The sequence below is a fragment of the Macaca fascicularis genome, chromosome 14 (assembly GCF_037993035.2).
Source record: "Macaca fascicularis isolate 582-1 chromosome 14, T2T-MFA8v1.1".
NCBI lineage: Eukaryota > Metazoa > Chordata > Mammalia > Primates > Cercopithecidae > Macaca > Macaca fascicularis.
In genome coordinates, this window is record NC_088388.1 from 18848656 (window position 1) to 18867317 (window position 18662).

The window sequence follows — 18662 nt, forward strand, 5'->3', positions numbered from 1 at the left end:
TGTTAACATTAGTAGAAGCTGTATGAAATGGATGTGGGAACTCCATATACAGACTTTTTTTAAACTTTGTGTAAGTCCAAAATAATTCACACACATTCTAAAAAGGTAAAATAGAGACAGTTTCAGAATGGAAGCTCCATAGAGTTGAAATTTCTGGTCTGTTTTTTTCACTGCTATATCCCTAGTATCTAGAACACTGACTAAGACATAGGCACTCAGTTAATATACATTGAATGAAGGAGTGAACAACAGTAGTAGCAGCAGCTACCAATTAATTCAACACTTACTATATCTTAAGTGGAATACCAAGCACTTTACTTTCATTAACTCATTTAATCATTCCAACAATTATGTAACATGCATTTTATATTTTATATATGAGTCTCCCTATTTTATAGACGAGGTAAGCAATCTGCTCAAGATCTCATACCAGAAAGTAGTAGGCCCTCTAACACAGACCTGTCTGACTCCAAAGTCCATGTTCTTAACCACTATGTTATGGTGCTTTCATGGCACAAAATATGTCTCCTTTCTGTTTTGTTTATCCAAACTCTACCTACCTTTCCAAATCAAGACAAACTCCTCTATAATGACTTAACTACTTTTACTTAACTAATAGTCATTATTTTTTCTTACTGTCAGTTCTCAGTGTACTAGGCCATATAACTTAATGCCATTATATAAGGTCTTGTATTGTTCTGTAATTGTTTGTTATCCAATGAGTTTTTATCTCTTTAACCAGATTACATTTCACAGGGAAGTGACCATATCTTATATTCCTATTAATATAGAGCACATTTGAAGCTCTATAACAATACTTAATATTTTTGAATATTTTTGTAAAGGGATGAAGAAAAACATTTCCATGCAAGAAACAGCATTTTTGAATGCTTTAGTGATCAGGCTTACAAGGTCTAAGATTCTAAACATCAAATTTGACTCACACACACACAAAAAACAAACACTACCTTAAAAAGTTTTTACATCAAATTTTCTATAGTATCTCTTTTTCCTTATGACATGTTAGGGGATGTTCAGGGTAATTTGGACATAGCAGTACAAGTTCTCCTGGTTAAACCTTCTTGAGAAGGTATATAGATTGCGTAGAAGGTAAAATATGAGAGTGTGCAGATGAACAATTATCCCCACACATGTAAGCTGCAGTTTGTCTGGTGTAAATATACTCTCCCTGCCTGGAACTGCCTGTGTAATGTTCTCTCTTTGGGCTCTGTGGTTTCTCAATACATTCCAACTGTTCAGAGGCTGGAGCTTGGCTCTGCAAGCACAGATAAACAGCTTCCTGGAGCAGGCTGCCAGCATGAGGAGCAATGACCTCAGCAGAGAAAGTCTGCTTTTCATTACCCTGAGCACATCACTGTGCCGCTAGAGCTAAGAGTGGGAACAACACAAGTTGGATAGAGTTGACTGACTCAAGTCTCCCATTACACCTTGAGTTTTAAAATTCTAGTATGTAGAGGAAAGGGGGTAAAGACAGGAAGTGAGAAAATGGCATATGCAAAGAAAACAAAGATAGAAAAACTTTCTTAGGCTATTCTGTGAATGAACTAAAGTCAGATGAGTGGAGTGGCTAAGAGTCATGCAGGCAATCATTGAATATTTTAATCTCCAAAAATGTACACAAAATACAGGGCAAGCAAGAAGTGTTATAGAAAGTAAGAGAAGCCAGGTACAGTGCTGCATACCTGTAATTTCAACATTTTGGGAGGCTGAGGCAGGAGGATAACATGAGCCCAGGAGTTCAAGACCAGCTTGAGCAACAAAATGAGACCCCTGTCTCTACAAAAAAGAAAAAAAAAAGTTAGCTGGGTATGGTGGCACACACCTGTGATCATAGCTACATGGGAAGCTGAGGTAGGAGGATTGCTCGAGCCCAGGAGGTTAAGGCTGCAGTGAGCCATGTTTGCGCCACAGCACTCCAGCCTGGGTGACAGAGTGAGACCCAATCTCAAAACAAACAAACAAACAAACAAACAAAACAGCAACAACCACCAAAAAAAAACATACAAAAGAGAGACTAAAAAGTCCTCAAGATCTTCAACTCTGATGCCATTTAAAGAGAGAGAAAAGGAAGACTATCCAGAGCCACAGAGATGCAAAATCCCAGAAAAGTGGAGCTTAAGGAGAACAACACATAATGAAGATGAATTATATATAGCCAGACATCTTGTATGTGTCATTTCATGTGATTTGCATAACAACCCTAGAATATAGGTATTATCATCCCTAGCGAAAATCTAGACCTAGAAAATTATAATATAAGGACATCAACAAAGACATTTGTTGTTGATATTATTTAATGACAAAGGGATGATTTCAAGTCTGCTTCTACAGCCACCCAGGAAACAATGCTTTTCCCAAACACCTCTCATTGTAGTATTATCTACTGTTGCAGCCCCAGAACTCAGCAATACTAGAACTGTGTCCTAAAAGAAATGTGCACACTTGTGTCACTTTCTGATAAGACAATTTCTGCAGTGCTGGTAGCATTGCATCTGATAGTTGAAGAAGGGAACCACAATCATGTCCTCAGACAAGAAATTGGTTAGATATGACCCCTCCTGAAGGATCCTGAGGGACAATTTGTTTTTTGGAGAAGTCATTGACTATAAAGATGCACCTGCAAGGGGCCCGGGAGCTGAGAGACAGACAAACATCTTAGCAAATTCTAAAAGTAGAGCGAAGCTTCATTTGACTTTCATTTCACTTTTCTCAGGGAAGAAGAACCTTTGTGTTACTGCCAAAATCCTAACTGTCCTTCCTTCCTCTCTATCCCCTCCACCCCCATGCCAGCTCATTAAAGATCTTCTGGTTAAAGGTGCCAAATTGTGTCATTCTTTCCTACTCTAGTGCCAAGCTTGTGCCACTAGTTCCACAGATTGATCTGCTGGAGTTCTGAGCAAATTATGGAAGAAATTAAAAGCACTGAAAATTTTAAATTGTTCTGTTGTTGGTGAGGTAAAGCTTTTTAAACTTCTTCTTCTTGTAGAGACAGGGGTCTCATTGTGTTGCCCAGGCTGGTCTCAAACTCCTGGCCTCAAGTGATCTTCCCACCTTGGCTTCGCAAAGTGTTGGGATTATAGGTGTGAGTCACTACATCTGGTTTAGTTTCTTAACTTCTGATGACTGACTTTACATTGCTAATGGCATGACACTTGTTAATTCAGACTCGTGTGTATGTATTTGATTGCCAGAGGAGTATTCAGGGAATTATCAGAGTGGTGGTATGAAGGAATATCAGGGCTTGAACCAAATAAAGATCCTTTATATTATTTATAGATTGAAATAAATCAAGTTATTTCTCTAAGGGGAGATATTTTAATATAAAAAATCAGACCTAAATTTTATACTAGCTAGCTGCAAAAGCAGCTCCCATGAAAACAGAAATAACATCATTGGGGCTTAAGAACACTTCAGCCAAGGATGGTGTTTTCTTCATTTCCTCTTATTGAATGGTTTCATAACAGATAAGTTTCTCCTAACTTGAAGAAGGCAGGGGGTGGGGGGAGTAAGGTCTTTCCTGACAGGGAGAATCTGGGCCCAATTATTACTTCTGTAACCTTTGACTCTGACTTCCAAACGAGTCAAGGGACCAGTGGGCTGTGAAATAGCTTCCTCCATTACCAGGTCAAGTGCTGCTGGATAGTTTCCTGTAACCATAACACAAAGGAACTGAAGAAGTGAGATGGATTCTACAAAAACAGGCAACTTCTTGCATCCTCAATGACCCTGGATTTTTAAGTTTCAAAACAGATTTTGGTGACTCTTAACTCACCACTATGGCTTCCTGCAGTCTTTATGCTATAGCATATCTCTAGTAATATAGAAAAGAGCCAGAATCCTCTATATATTTGGTTCTGTGATGGCCTAACAGAGGTGCCTGGCCGAGTAACAGTGGGGATAGGGTTGCTTTAACTGAAGGCAAATCTGTTCCTGACAATTATCTGAGTCTGTGGGAATCCAGATGCTGACAATGAGAAATGGGTAATTTTCTGTTACAATGTGTCAACTCCGGCTAAGAACTGAACTATGGAAAAAAGGCAGGGGAGGGGGTGGGTACAGGGGGAAGCATTACCCCTTTTGAAGAAGTCTATAATAGGATTAGTCACCATTACTTCACCACACCACATTTTGGCTCAATTTAACAAAAATAAGTAGAGAAAACGAGCAGAAATGGCCCAAAGAAGTCTCAAGTCCATCTCTCATTCAAAGCTACAAGCCTGGAAATCAGTGAAGTCTTGGTTTGTTCTGATGTGCTTCTTGTTGGCTCACACCTGCTCCTCTGTTACCACGGACACAAGAAGAACCCCAAACAACACTACTTAAACTCTAGATGGTGAATGATCCTAAAAAAATCTGTCACCTTTAGAATGAATGTTTATACCCTGATTGTTCTAGATTATGTAGGAAAGAAGTGGGTCATCTTTTCATAGGGTTTAGAGTAACTGTCTGAAAAAACAAAAAAAGAAACGATATGTATTTTATAATCATGGATTGTTTTCATTAGAGTTACATTTTAAGTTATTTAGGAATATGCACTATTACCTATGTAACAAACCTGCACGCTCTGCACATGTATCCCAGAACTTAAAGTAAAAGAAAAAAAAGAAAAAAAATGGATATGCACTATTGGAATCTCTTTTTTTCTCCAAGGATGAATTAATGAAGTTCATATTTTATGGATTTATTTGAATCAAAATTAATTCTGATGATTAACATGTATCAAAATGAAATTATTAATGCTCCTTTTCTAAAAACTGACGAAGATTTCCATCTCCATATTTATACTATGTAGTGTAGAACACAATACTTTTGATGACTAATTATTTTATTTACTTTCACTGTTTAAATAGGAGCAGGGCATGAGGGAGGCCAACTACCCACGAGGGGGTCCTAGGAACACTGCCTATTAAGGGTACTCCACTCTCAGTAGCAACAAATAAAATCAATCAAATGATCTTTTTTGGACACAGGAAGCTTACTTAGATAATCAGCGTGGACAAAGAGAAGGTGAGTCACCCTCTGAGTTAGGTTATTGGCTCTCTGATGGGATGAGCTCTCAATCATTATCTCTTCCAAGAGGCCTTCCCTGTCCATCCTATATATTATGTTACTCTGGCTGTTTTCTTGTTATTTGTCTTGTTACAGTTACCAGTTGTGTAACCATGAGAATGTTACTTTTAAGCGACTGAATTTCCTTATGAGTAAAATGAGGATGATACTAATACCCTGTTTATAGAACTGTGAAGATTAAATAATGGTTATTATATGCTTAGAACAGTGCCTAGCACACGGTGTTTATTAACTGTTAGCTATTCTCATCCTCATCAATTTTCTTGTTTATTGATTATTGCCTTCATTAAAACACTAGGTTCATAAATAGGTACCTTATTTGTCTTACTCACTGCTCCATTCCCATTGCATAGTACACACAGGCACAGAGTAGGTGCCCAAAAATAATTTGTGAATGAATAATTTGCAAATGAATGCCGTCCTATATTCTCACGTATCCTTAAAATAAACCAAAGGTAGTCTGTATACTTCTTTCCCTTGCAACCAAAACAGTCATCATAAGAACTTCACCAAAAAACTAAAATCATCCTTTAAAAAACAAAAACAAGACACTTGACCATAAAAGTGAGCTCTCCTGGGCCCACGAACCAAGACCACAGAATATTATTCATTTCTATATTAGTATGTGGAGGTCAAGCTCCCTGATGCCACAGCATTGTAAACTATCAATTTAGCCTGTGAAGAATGGTTCCCAATTCTGATAGGAATTCTCAGATTTCAGCCTGTTTCTCTCTCATCATTATTTTCCAATGTCTCAAAAAGCCACATTTCTCATTTTATCTTTACCACAAGAATCTGGTCACACTCTGGTGTGGTTTCTAAGTTAGAGCTACTCTCGCCTCATTTTCTTGGATGTACTTCTTCAGAGGTCATGACCCAGTGTTGACATTTGGTCTATTCTTAGAGTAGCACCTCTAAATATTAATTTCTTTTACCTTCTACTTGTTGAAGGACAACATTCAGAGGTGGAGGTTACATACAACATAAAAGAAAATCCTCTGGGATTTAGTACCCGTCTTTCAAGAGTGTCCAGAGGAATATGATCTACAGAGCTCATGGACTTGCAGATATACACAAAGTACTGCTCAGCCACTTGTGTTTTGCAGTTTATCCAGATTTGCTGGAACAGTCATGGACTTGTTTGAAAACACCAACAACAAAGGAGTGACAGACAGCATAGGTGAGAGGGCAAGCAGATCCAGAGAAGAAAATCAGAAGAGAAGCCTTCCAAAAACAATTTCAAGGAGTACTTTTATCACTGTTTAAAGGTAAATCACCCATGGTTAAATATATGAAAGTCTCAAGACGCGAACTTGAAACTGTAAGATGGAAGGGTACCGTTAACATATTTTTAAAAATCATGCTTCCTGCTCTTTACAGTCAGCTTCAGTTGCATCCCCCAAAAGGCCAATATTAAACATTTAAATGGCAATGAACTGAGGTCACCAGCTAAGGCTGTGTGATAAGCTTGCAAAGTATAGTTCATAAGGGAGAATTCAAAAATAGTAGAAATCATAGCTAGAAGAAACCTCTAAATATGATCTGGTTAGCCCTCTAGCAACATTAAGCAGTAAAGTGAGTTGGAGGCAACAGAGAACAGTGGCCTCTGTAATACTGCAGATGAGGCTTGATTCCTGACTCTGTCACTTAATAGCTTGTGAACTTGAAGAAGCTGTTTTAACCTTTCTGACTATCCACTTCCTCCTCTATAAAACAGAGATAACAATAATAATAGTACCCATCTCAAAGAATTGTAGTAGCTGAGACATGGTATTAGTTTAGTAAAAACTGCATATTATAATATATTATTATTATTATTATTATTATTAGCATGTAAGGCTTTATTAAACCCACTTCATAGATGAGGCAACTGAAGCCCATATTTCAGAAATTTGCCCAAGGTTATAGAGTGAGGACTTATAAGAATAAGGAGCTCTTCTTCCTTCTAGGGTAATGCTCTTTCCACTTCATTATGTTTCTCTTATAAATCAATACAAAACTGAAGCCTGAGGCCAGGCGCAGTGGCTCACGCCCGTAATCCCAGCACTTTGGGAGGCCGAGGTGGGCGGATCACAAGGTCAGGAGTTCAAGACCAGCCTGGCTAACACGGTGAAACCCCATCTCTACTAAAAATACAAAAAAACAAAAATTAGCCGGGCATGGTGGCAGGTGCCTATAGTCCCAGCTACTCGGGAAGCTGAGGCGGGAGAATGGCGTGAACCCAGGAGGCGGAGCTTGCAGTGAGCCGAGATCATGCCACTGCACTCCAGCCTGGGCGACAGAGCAAGACTCCATCTCAAAAAAAAAAAAAAAAAAAAAAAAACAAAAACCTGAAGCCTGAAAGTAAAGGATTTTCACTAACTAAATCAAATTCACAAAGTAAACTCAGGCGCTTCCATCATCCAGGTCTCTGTGTCTACCAAATTATACTTACATTACTTCCCATTCTGTCATACATCCACACCTTTCAAGTCTTAAAAAAAAAAAAAAAAAAAAGAAAAGAAAACCCAAAAGTTTTTGGAGCTGGTTTACTTTTCACTTCTCGGAATAACTTACCTCAGGCCAATCTGGTGTCATAGAGTTATGGAAGTGTCAGGTATGTGTCACTCGTATATTATGTAAATTTCAGCTTTCTGGGTACAAGAAACAGCCCGCTTGGCAAGTACATTTCTATCAGCACTGTAGAAAATCTTATGATTTTTTTTCTTTTTTTTGAGACAGAGTTTCGCGCTTGTTGCCCAGGCTGGAGTGGAGTGCAATGGCACAATCTCAGCTCACTGCAACCTCTGCCTCCCAGGTTCAAGTGATTCTCCTGCCTCAGCCTCCTGAGTAGCTGGGATTACAGGCATGTGCCACCACCCTTGGCTAATGATTTTTTTTCAACAGTGTATTGGTAGATAAAAGCTGCCTACAGTCAGCCTTACTGTTGGTTCACTACAGCTCAGAATTGGCTACACAGAAAAGTGGAATTCACTTTTGGAGTGCTAGGTGCACGGTATACAGCTTCTAAAATGGCAGAAAATAGAGCTTTACCAAAAATAAGAAAGGGAGGAAAAAACAAGAAAACAGTCCTTATTATAACAAAATCTAGAAGAGTAGAAAGTATTCAATAACTTAAAATATAGACACTGCTGTAGATTCAATAAATATTTACCTAACATCTATTATATGTGAAGCATCATGGCAAGTACCAGAAATGCAAAGATGAAGACTAAATGAGGCTGGATGCAAATGGCTCATGCCTACAATCCCAACACTTTGGGATGCCAAGGCAGACAGATCACTTGAGTCCAGGAGTTCGAGACCAGCCTGGCTAACATGGTGAAACCCCATCTCTACTAAAAATACAAAAATTAGCTGGGTATGGTGGCGGGCGCCTGTAATCCCAGTTACACAGGAGGCTGAGGCGGGAGAATCTCTTGAACCCGGGAGATAGAGGTTGCAGTGAGCCAAGACTGCACCACTGCACTCTAGCCTGGGCAACAGAGGGAGACTCTGCCTAAAAAAAAAAAAAAAAAAAAAAGCCTACCTTCAAGGAACCAGTGTAATAGGGAAAAGACTGATAACAGAGATGGGGAGGGGAGTAAAATGAAAAAAGCCAGAAAGAAGCATTACCCCCAGAAGAGCCATATTTCACTTGGCAAGGAGCCTCAAGAGTGCTCGTACACATTAAATGGCCTAGAAACTTGACCTGTAGGCTTGTCAGTTCGCTTGTCAGTTCTATAAAAGCAAGCAAGGGTATTCAATCTCAGTCTTTATTCCCTGCCTACCTCATTTGCTCCAGCCCGCATCACGAGAACAAGTAAAATTCCTTTCTCTACTTCATCCTCCTTTAGAAGACTGGGTGAAAGGAACAACTTTACTCCCAGAAAGCTTCTTTTTCCAAGGAACCTAAAATGCCAATCCATAAAAAATCTAGATTTCATTGATAAGAACTTTAGAGTTCAGCAAAAGAGCTAGGGAATCTCAAGTATTCCCCTAACAGCAACCCAAGTTGAGGCCATTTGAATAGCTGTCTGATCTCCAAGGAGCCTCTGGAGAACAGAAAGGAAAAAAAAAAATCTATGTTCAAGGAAGATGAACTTGAGTTCAAGATTCACTTAAACAGAAGCCTATAAGGATTATTATTCCTTTCTTAGACTGTTCCCAATAAACCAGAAGAAAAGGAAAGAGAATCCAAATGATTATATAAATATGTGATGGCATGTTGGTAATAAAAATAATGCTTTGTATTTATCTAGCACATCCTTTCATGAAGATTATGTTTTGCATGGTACTGTACAAAAACAGACACATAGACCAATGGAAAGAATAGAATACTCAAAAATAAAGTACACACTTAAAACAATCTTATCTTTGACAAGGCTGACAAAAACAAGCAATGGGGAAAGGACTCCCTGTTTAATAAATGGTGCTGGGATAACTGGTGAGCCATATGCAGAAGAATGACACTGGACCCTTACCTTTCACTATATACAAAAATTAACTCAAGATAGATTAAAGATTTAAATGTAAGACCTCAAACTATAAAAATCCTAGCAGAAAACCTAGGAAATATCCTTCTCAACATCAGCCTTGGAAAATAATTCTTGGCAAAGTCCCCAAAAGCAATTGCAACAAAAACAAAAATTGACAAGTGGGACCTAATTAAACTAAAAAGCTTCCGCACAGCAAAAGTAACTATCAATAGACAACCTACAGAATGGGAAAAAACATTTACAAATTATGCATCCAACAAAGGTCTAATATCCAGAATCTGTAAGGGACTTAAATCAAGAAGCAAAAATCAAATAACCCCATTTTAAAATGGTCAAAGGACATGAACAGACACTTTCTCAAAAGACGAAATATAAGTGGCCAAGAAACATATGAAAAAATGCTCATTATCACTCATCATCAGAGACATTATCACTCATCATCAGAGAAATGCAAATCAAAACCACAATGAGATACCATCTCATGCCAGTCAGAATGACTATTATTAAAAAGTCAGGGGGAAAAAAAAAAAAAACAGATGCTGGCAAGGCTGCTAAGAAAAGAGGATGCTTACACACTGTTGGTGGGAATGTAAATTAGTTCAGCTACTGTGGAAATCAGTTTGGAGATTTCTCAGAGAACTTAAAACGGAGCTACCATTAGACTCGGCAATCCCATTCATTAGTGGGTATGCCAAAGGAAAATACATCATTCTCCCCACGCACTCATACATTCATTGCTGCATTATTCACAATAGCAAAGACATGGAGTCAACCTAGGTGCCCATCAAGGTTAACTGGATAAAGAAAATATGGTACATATATACCATGGAGTACTATGCAGACATAAAAAAAAGAATGAAATCATGTCCTTTGCAGCAACATGGATGGAGCTATAGGCCATAATCCTAAGTGAATTAATGTAGGAACAGAAAACCAAATACCACATGTTCTCACTTATAAGTGGGAGCTAAACATTGAGCATTCATGGACATGAACATGGGAGCAACAGACACTGTGGACTGCTAGAGGGAAGGAGGGAGGGGGGTAATGGGTCAAAAACTATCTATTGGGTACTATGCTCACTACCTGGGTGCAATGTACCCATGTAACAAACCTGCACATGTATTCCCTGTATCTAAAATAAAAGTTGGAAAAAAAGAAGATTAATGTATTTTTAAAGTGTTTATCTCATTCAGCCTAAAAACAGTTCTGTGATATTCAAAAAGTGGTAATCAGTTGGGCATGGTGGCTCATGGCTACAATCCCAACACTTCAAGAGGCCAAGGCGAGAGGATTACTTGAGTCCTAGAGTTCAAAACCAGCCTGGTCAACATACTGAAACACTGTCTCTACAAAAGAAAAATTTTAAAATTAGCTGGGCATGACAGCACATACCTGTAGGCCCGGCTACTAGGGAGGCTGAGGCAGAAGAATTCCTTGAGCCCAGGAGTTCAAGGATACAATGAGCCATGATGATGCCACTGCACTCCAGCCTGAACAACAGAGTAAAATTCTATCTCAAAAAAATAAAAAAGGTAGTAATCATTTTGACTTTTATACATTCTAAGCATACTTTACAAAGAAGTATGACCTTCTTTTTTTTTTGAGACAGAGTGTCTCTCTGTCGGCCAGGCTGGAGTACAGTGGCACCATCTCGGCTCACTGCTACCTCTGCCTACCGGGTTCAAGAGATTCTCCTGCCTCAGCCTCCCAAGTAGCTGGGATTACAGGTGCGTGCCACCATGCCCAGCTGATTTTTGTATTTTTAGTACAGATGGGGTTTCACCATGTTGGTCAGGCTGGTCTCCTACTCCTGACCTCATGATCTGCCCTCCTCAGCCTCCCAAAGTGTTGGGATTACAGGCGTGAGCCACCTCGCCTGGCCTAAGTATGACCTTTCAAATATATAATCTATGAAAGATATCCTCCCTCTAGAAATATTTCTTTAAAAAATTTTTTAAGTTCTAATTTTCATGGGTACATAGTAGGTGTATATATTTTGGGGGCACATGAGATGTTTTGATACAGACATGCAATGTTAAATAGTTACATCATGGAGAATAGAGTATCCACCCCATCAAGCATTTATCCTTTGTGTTACAAACAATCTAAATATACTCTTTTTTTTTTTTGAGACGGAGTCTCGTTCTGTCGCCCAGGTTGGAGTGCAGTGGCGCGGTCTCAGCTCACTGCAAGCTGCACCTCCCGGGTTCACGCCATTCTCCTGCCTGGGCCTCCCGAGTAGCTGGGACTACAGGCGCCCACCATCACACCCAGCTAATTTTTTGTATTTTTAGTAGATACAGGGTTTCACCGTGTTAGCCAGGATGGTCTCGATCTCCTGACCTCATGATCCACCCGCCTCCACCTCCCAAAGTGCTGGGATTACAGGCATGAGCCACCGCACCTGGCCAACTCTTTGAGTTATTTTAAAATGAACAATTAAGTTATCACTGACTATAGTCACCCTGTTGTGCTGTCAAATAGCATGTCTTATCCATTCTTTCTATTTTTTTTTTGTACCCGTCAACCATCCCCACCTCTTCCCCCAGCCCCCCGCTACCCTTCCCAACCTCTGGTAACCATCCTTCTATTCTCTTTGTCCATGAGTTTAATTGTTTTGATTTTTAGATCCCACAAATAAGTGAGAACATCCAATGTTTGTCTTTCTGTGTCTGGTTTATTTCACTTAACATAATGATCTTCAGTTCTCTTCATGTTGTTGTAAATGACAGGATCTCATTCTCTTTTAGGGCCGAATAATACTCCATTGTGTATATGTACCACATTTTCTTTACCCATTCATCTGTTAATGGACACTTAGATTGCTTCCAAATCTTAGTACTCTAAACAGTGCTGCAACAAACATAGGAGTACTGATCTTTATTCGATATACTAATTTCCTTTCTTTTAGTTATATACCCAGCAACGGAACTGCTGGATCTTACGGCAGCCCTATTCCTAGTTTTTTGAGGAACCTCCAAACTGTTCTCCATAGTGGTTATACTAATTTACATCCCCATCAACAGTGTAGAAGTGTTCCCTTTCTCCACATCCTCGCCAGCATTTGTTATTGCCTGTCTTTAGGATATAAGCCATTATAACTGGGGTGAGATGTTATCTCATTGTAGTTTTGATTTTCATTTCTCTGATGATCAATGATGTTGAGCACTTTTGCTTATGCCTGTTTGCCATTTGTATGTCTTGTTTTGAGAAATGTCTATGCACATCTTTTGTCCGTTTTTTTGATGGGATTATTGGATGTTTTCCTATAGGGATGTTTGAGCTCCTTATATATTCTGGTTATTGATCCCTTGTCAGATGGGTAGTTTGCAAATATTTTCTCCCATTCTGTGGGTTGTCTCTTCATTTTGCTGATTAGAAATACTCTTAAATCATTAAGTGATTGGCACAGCATCCTGTAGAAAGAAAACTGCAAGGAGCATTAGCCTAAACAATTCCATGAGAAAAGCCAGCCATGAAAAAAACAGGCTAGATGAACACCAGCTAAAGGAAATCAAAGTGAATATTTTGAATAAAGGAGAAAGTTAAAAGACGAACCTAAAGAAACAGATCTAATAGATCAAACGAGCGGTTGTTAAGCTACTGTAATCAAAACCATTCATGAGACATCACTGGACAAAACTAGCTGCACCAAAGGCATGATCCAAAACATGTTTGGGCGGCCCACAACCAACCTACCAAAACTAAACATTCACTGCCACTACATAATCAGCATTGTCCCACTCTGTTCCTCAAGTGTCCTGCCTGCTTCCAAGCACCTCCTCTGGGTTCACTGTATTAGTACGACATTCATGTACTTACTATTCAGTGAAGAACCTGGCAATTCCATATTGGCTGATATCTTCCCTGTTCTCTAGCAGCTGGCACACTGCATCCTCCATGTAGGTGAGGACATGTCGCTGAGCTGTAATCAAATAGCAAGAGAGAAAGAGAAAATGAGAGAAAGATTAAAAAAAGAATGATCCCAATCCTAGTAGGAGGTGATGTGTAAGGCAATCCAAGTGTTGGCTCTGTCTGATGACACTTCATCAGTGGACTGGAATAGGCAAAGCAAACTTGCTGACCCTAACTGAGCTATAGTCTCAAAGGATAGATTGAGAGATGATGTGAACATGACCTATTGCCATTTGACTGGCTGTTAGTATTAGCATCAACCCTTTATTCTTCATTTCAATGACAAGGGTGGGTTGAAGAGGAGATTTAGCACCATTCAGCAGATACACCTGGAAGTTCTTTTCTTTCTACCTCCTATTCTTTTCCACTTCTGCATCAGAAACTTATCCAGGGAGTTTGTAATTCCATGCTTGAAGCATGGATGGTATGATTGTAAAGAAAACTCTGGCCAGGCACAGTGGCTCACGCCTGTAATCCCAGCACTTTGGGAGGCTGAGGCAGGCAGATCACTTGAGATCAGGAGTTCCAGACCAGCTTGGCAACATGGTGAAAACCTGTCTCTACTAATACAAAAATTAGCCAGACGCAGTGGCATATGCCTGTAATCCCAGCTACTCAGGAAGCTGTGGGAGGGGAATCGCTTGAACCTGGGAGGTGGAGGTTGCAGTGAGCCGAGATCATGCCATTGCACTCCAGCCTGGGCGACACAGTCAGACTTCATCTCAAAAAAGAAAAAAAAGAAAATTCAGTTAATTTAAAAAAAAAAAGAAAAGTTTAAGGACCATGAAAATTTTAATACTGGTATATACGTAAGTTATTAACTTTGGTAAATAACAAGACCATGAAATCTGTCTGGCTCGGTTTATTAGATATCATGTTTTCTGCATTTGTTGTGACTTGGAAATGTGTGAGTTAATCATGGGCGTATAATAAAAACTATGAGTATTAGAGTGAGACAGACCTGAGTTTGAATCATGGCTCTGTCTTGGTAGCTTAATCTTGGATAGTTACTTAGCCTGCACCTGTTTTCTTCTTTACCAAGTGTGGAAAGCAATATAATTTAACTATGTTTCTCAAAATATGGTCAATCAATTTCTTGATCTGAATCCCCTGGGATGCCCTGTTTAAAATACAGCTTTATAGTCTGGCACTGTCTCAGATTTAGTGACCTTAAATTTCTTACTAGAGCCCAGTAATTTTTAACAAGTACCCCTGGTGCTTCTTATGTACTCTTAAGTTTAAGAATCACTGGTTAAGAACTTGGGCTTTGGACTATAGAGAGTTGAGAGCTCCATTCTGAGCTCTGCCGCTTCCTAGCTACGTGACCATAAACAAATTACTCTTCAAGCCTATTCTTCATGGTAAAATGGGGGGAATAATGGTACTTACATTATAGGGTTATAGAAATAAGTAAGATAATACAGGTAAAACACCACTATGTGCTTGGTGCATAGTATGTGATTGATAATGTTTCCTTAAAAGCCTATCTCAAATGGCGTTATTAGGAGTTTACTTCAGTAAACAACATAGGCCAGAACTTCTTAGATGTCAGATACTCAAATACTTCTTCCCCTTCTCTGAATTTTGTCCTTAGGTATGACAGTGGTATCCTGACAAACTTTACATGGAAGCTTCCAATTCAGTGTCCCCATTTATCATAAAAAATTCAGAAAAATACTTTCATCTGGAGCAGTGAGAACAAAAAACCCTAAGCGATGAATATCCTTCCAAAAAGCAATTTCATGAAGTTGCTGCCAAAGCAGACATTTACTTCTTTCACAGTTTCATTCCTCAGGAAAATATGAAGGAATTACCTAAAATTTATAAATACTGGTGTTTCAAAAAACTATTTCTGAAGTCCTAGTAGTCTAGTGAAGCTCATAAAACAAGTAAGTTTATCTGCCAACCTGAGCTCAAGAGTCTTCACTTGACCATAATGATCACAGTGACTAAGGTTTCACCACGTTCCCAGCAGCCTAAAGTCCAGATGGACGGCCTGTTTACATTCTGTGACTTGTTTTATCTAAATGAGTGCTTCCCCAAACTAACAACTATCAGTCACTGCAAACCCTGACTGCCCACCCCCAACCCCACCCAAAAAGGGGTAAAAACAACATCAGTTCCTCAACTCAACAGTTCATCCAACTAGAAAACTGTTTCTTTAAGAAATGGCCAAAACTGCGAGTGAAGCTGTAAGATAATACCTGCCAATTTCTGACACTGTTTTCAAAATATAATAATTATAATTAGGTGTATATTAAATTGGGAGGGAAAAATGGCCAGGGAAACATTAAAATCAGCTGCATTTTCACCTCTGTGTTCTCCTTCCTTTCTTCTATGGGTTTATCCTGATCTTACAAAAAGATTCCTTCCTTGGGCTATATGGCCTTTTATGACTTAGCTCTACCTAAGGCTAGTACAGGATTTTTTTTTTTTTTCTTTTTGATGGTAGAAATGAAAGAGCTGTACTTAGAAGCAAATCCTGCTTCTCCTCCTCCCTAGCTCCAGGGACTCAAAGTTAATGTGAAAGCCCTTTACAGGAGAAATATTTTCAGAGCAGTAAAAATCAAAGTACTTTTGTCCTTCTAGAAGAAAAAAAAAAAAAGGAGGAATTTTCTGGAAAATAGACTTTATACCAAAAATATAAAAAAGAAAAGAAAGAAATATATTGGACCATGCATGTTTAACATTTATCTGCCAATCAGATATTTAGTCTCATATTACAAATAATAACAGCTACCATTTTTGAGTACTTGTACAATTTATTAAACAACAACGTGACAGACACAGTATTGTACTAATTGTTTCACATGCTTTATTCTATTTGTTCCAAATACAATACTATAATAGTTATTCTTAGATTTCTATTTTTACAAGTGGAAGAACTGAAACTTACAAAATTAAAATAATTTACACAGCTAGTGGGAAGAGAAGCCAAGATTTGAACCAAGGTTTACCTGATACCAAAAACCCATTCTCTTAACATACTGCCTCACCATTAACACTTTAAAAATTATCTTTATTTTACACAGTGCACAAAGGCAGGAATGTATGTTAATAGTAAAATCACCTGAGAGATACGGTCCATTTGGGTCCATGTGAATTTATATGTGTGTGTATGTCTGTCTGTCCTGTCCCCTCACCTTCATACCAATCAGCACGGTGTGAAGTTAGAACTTGTCCCTAAATTTCAAAGTTTCTTGAAAAGAACCATCCCATCCATTCCTAGTTCACAAAGTAGAAACAGAAAGCCCTGGTGTTCTTTTTATGTGTGGGTGAAGGGAAGAAGCTAAGAAGAAAAGTTCCTCTCTGGAGAGAGTTTTACACCAGCCAACAGCCAAATGCAAAGCTCTCCCTAATTGCTGTGCCCTGGTGGTTTCCTTCACCTGCAGCTCTTATCAGTCTAATGTTCCCTCTGTGGTTAAGGGTACCACCCAACACTGGAAAATCCTTAGTTTATCAAACTTCAATGAGACAGAAGTTCAAAGCTCTTTCCTGGCAATAAAACATGGAGAGTGTCATTTTACATTTTTTTTTAATGCAAAGGAATAGGCTTTAATTTACGTGAATGATTAAAGAATAAAAACAGCACACCTGCATCCCTGGAGGGCAAAGATATCTGGGCACCTTAGCTGCCCTCTTGGAAAAGGAAAAGCATTTAAGACAGGCTTTTCCTCTTTGGCTTTGCCATGAGTTCCATAACAAGATGAGGATTAAGTTTTCTAACATGTACCTATGATCTAGTGTCCTAAAATTCACTCTAATGCCCAATCGTCCATGTCTTGCTCAGAGAGTATCACTGTCTGAAATAAGCATTTAGAATTTCATCATGCTATACTGAAAAATCTATGGCAAACGTAAGTAAACACTATATGATCCTTACTTGAACCTAGCAAGTGAAGGCAACTGTGGATCAGAAACTTCTTGGTTCTGTTGACTCACCCCATGTTGATCACATAATCTCTTTATAACACTGTCAATCCTGCTATAAAATGGGTATGATTCTAAGAATATGTCTGATAATAAACTACTTCTTTAGAAAACATTCAATATATGCAAAAGGTAACATGTCAATGATTATATTAATATTGCTATATGCTGACTCAATAGATTAAAACAGCATAATAATTTTTACTGCAATGGTTAAGAACATGGGCTCTTGACCAACTGAACCTGGATTTGATTTCTAGCTCTGTCATTTACTGACTGTGTGACTTTATATAATAATTACCTTATCTCTCTGCCCTTTTCTATAAAATTGGGCAATACTAGTACCTACCACAGAAGACTGTGGTGAGGATTAAATAAAATAATCTGTGTAATCATCTTAGAATAGTGCTTGCCACATAGTAAGTGCTCAAACAATATTAGCCCTTTACCTCCTTATTGAAAGTTCTGCTCTTCAAACCAAGATGTTTAGATTATCTTCAAAGATTCTTGGGATATATAAAACCTACAACTATAAAAATATACATCATCATATACCCATTTCAGGTATGGCCTTTAAACTTGTAGGAAGCATTCATTTATTAACTGCTAATTACTCGGCAGGCCCTAATTTATATGGGGAAAATCCAAAACTATTTCTTTTTACTCTCTTCCCAAGCATAAATACCATCAAAGTGTTAGTTGTTTATTTCACAATTAAATGATAAGGGGTCCTATTTGGAAATTTTTGCTTGAGGGGTCTAGAATTTCCACCTTAACATTAGTTAGAGCACTGTTTTTAAAAAATTATTATTTAATACAGAGTCCCAATACTAGAATAAGTAAGTCTCACTGGAAAAAAATCTTCACATGAATTGCTATATATGATATTAACAGATGCACACATAGGCAATAGCAGTACAAGTGAAAAGCAGAGTATATACATATACTCAACTTTTTCCTCCCTTGCCAGAGTTTGATAAATAAATTGATAAATACATAGAGTTTTCCTCCCTTCCTTTTGAGACATATTTTGGTCTATGAGGCCTCTGGAGATTGAGATCCTGGATGGCACAAATAAATGTTTGCTGAACTAAATTAAAATGCTCTCTAAGATAAAAAAAGTAAACCTGTTAATCAACAACCTGTCATGTAAACTACTTAGAAGTTTCAAGTTCAATATCATTTATAAATCACTAACATAATCTAGTATTTGATCTTGTGAGGTACAAATAGATAGCTTAATGG

General features: G+C 38.4%; 1 protein-coding gene across 29 annotated transcripts in view; it reads right to left on the reverse strand.

Moving 5' to 3' along the window:
- The window catches only part of CSTPP1 (centriolar satellite-associated tubulin polyglutamylase complex regulator 1), a 227660-nt gene that overhangs the window by 165259 nt on the left and 43739 nt on the right, over nt 1-18662 (reverse strand). For 14 of the 29 annotated variants that reach the window (XM_005578008.5, XM_074013738.1, XM_074013736.1 and 11 more), the window contains exon 2: nt 13395-13497. In XM_005578008.5, coding sequence (XP_005578065.1) covers nt 13395-13497 — 103 coding nt within the window. Of the gene's footprint in view, nt 1-1703; nt 1798-13394; nt 13498-14134; nt 14204-18662 lie in introns of those variants that run through there. The other 15 variants (XM_074013752.1, XM_074013751.1, XM_074013745.1 and 12 more) reach the window with 3 other exon arrangements.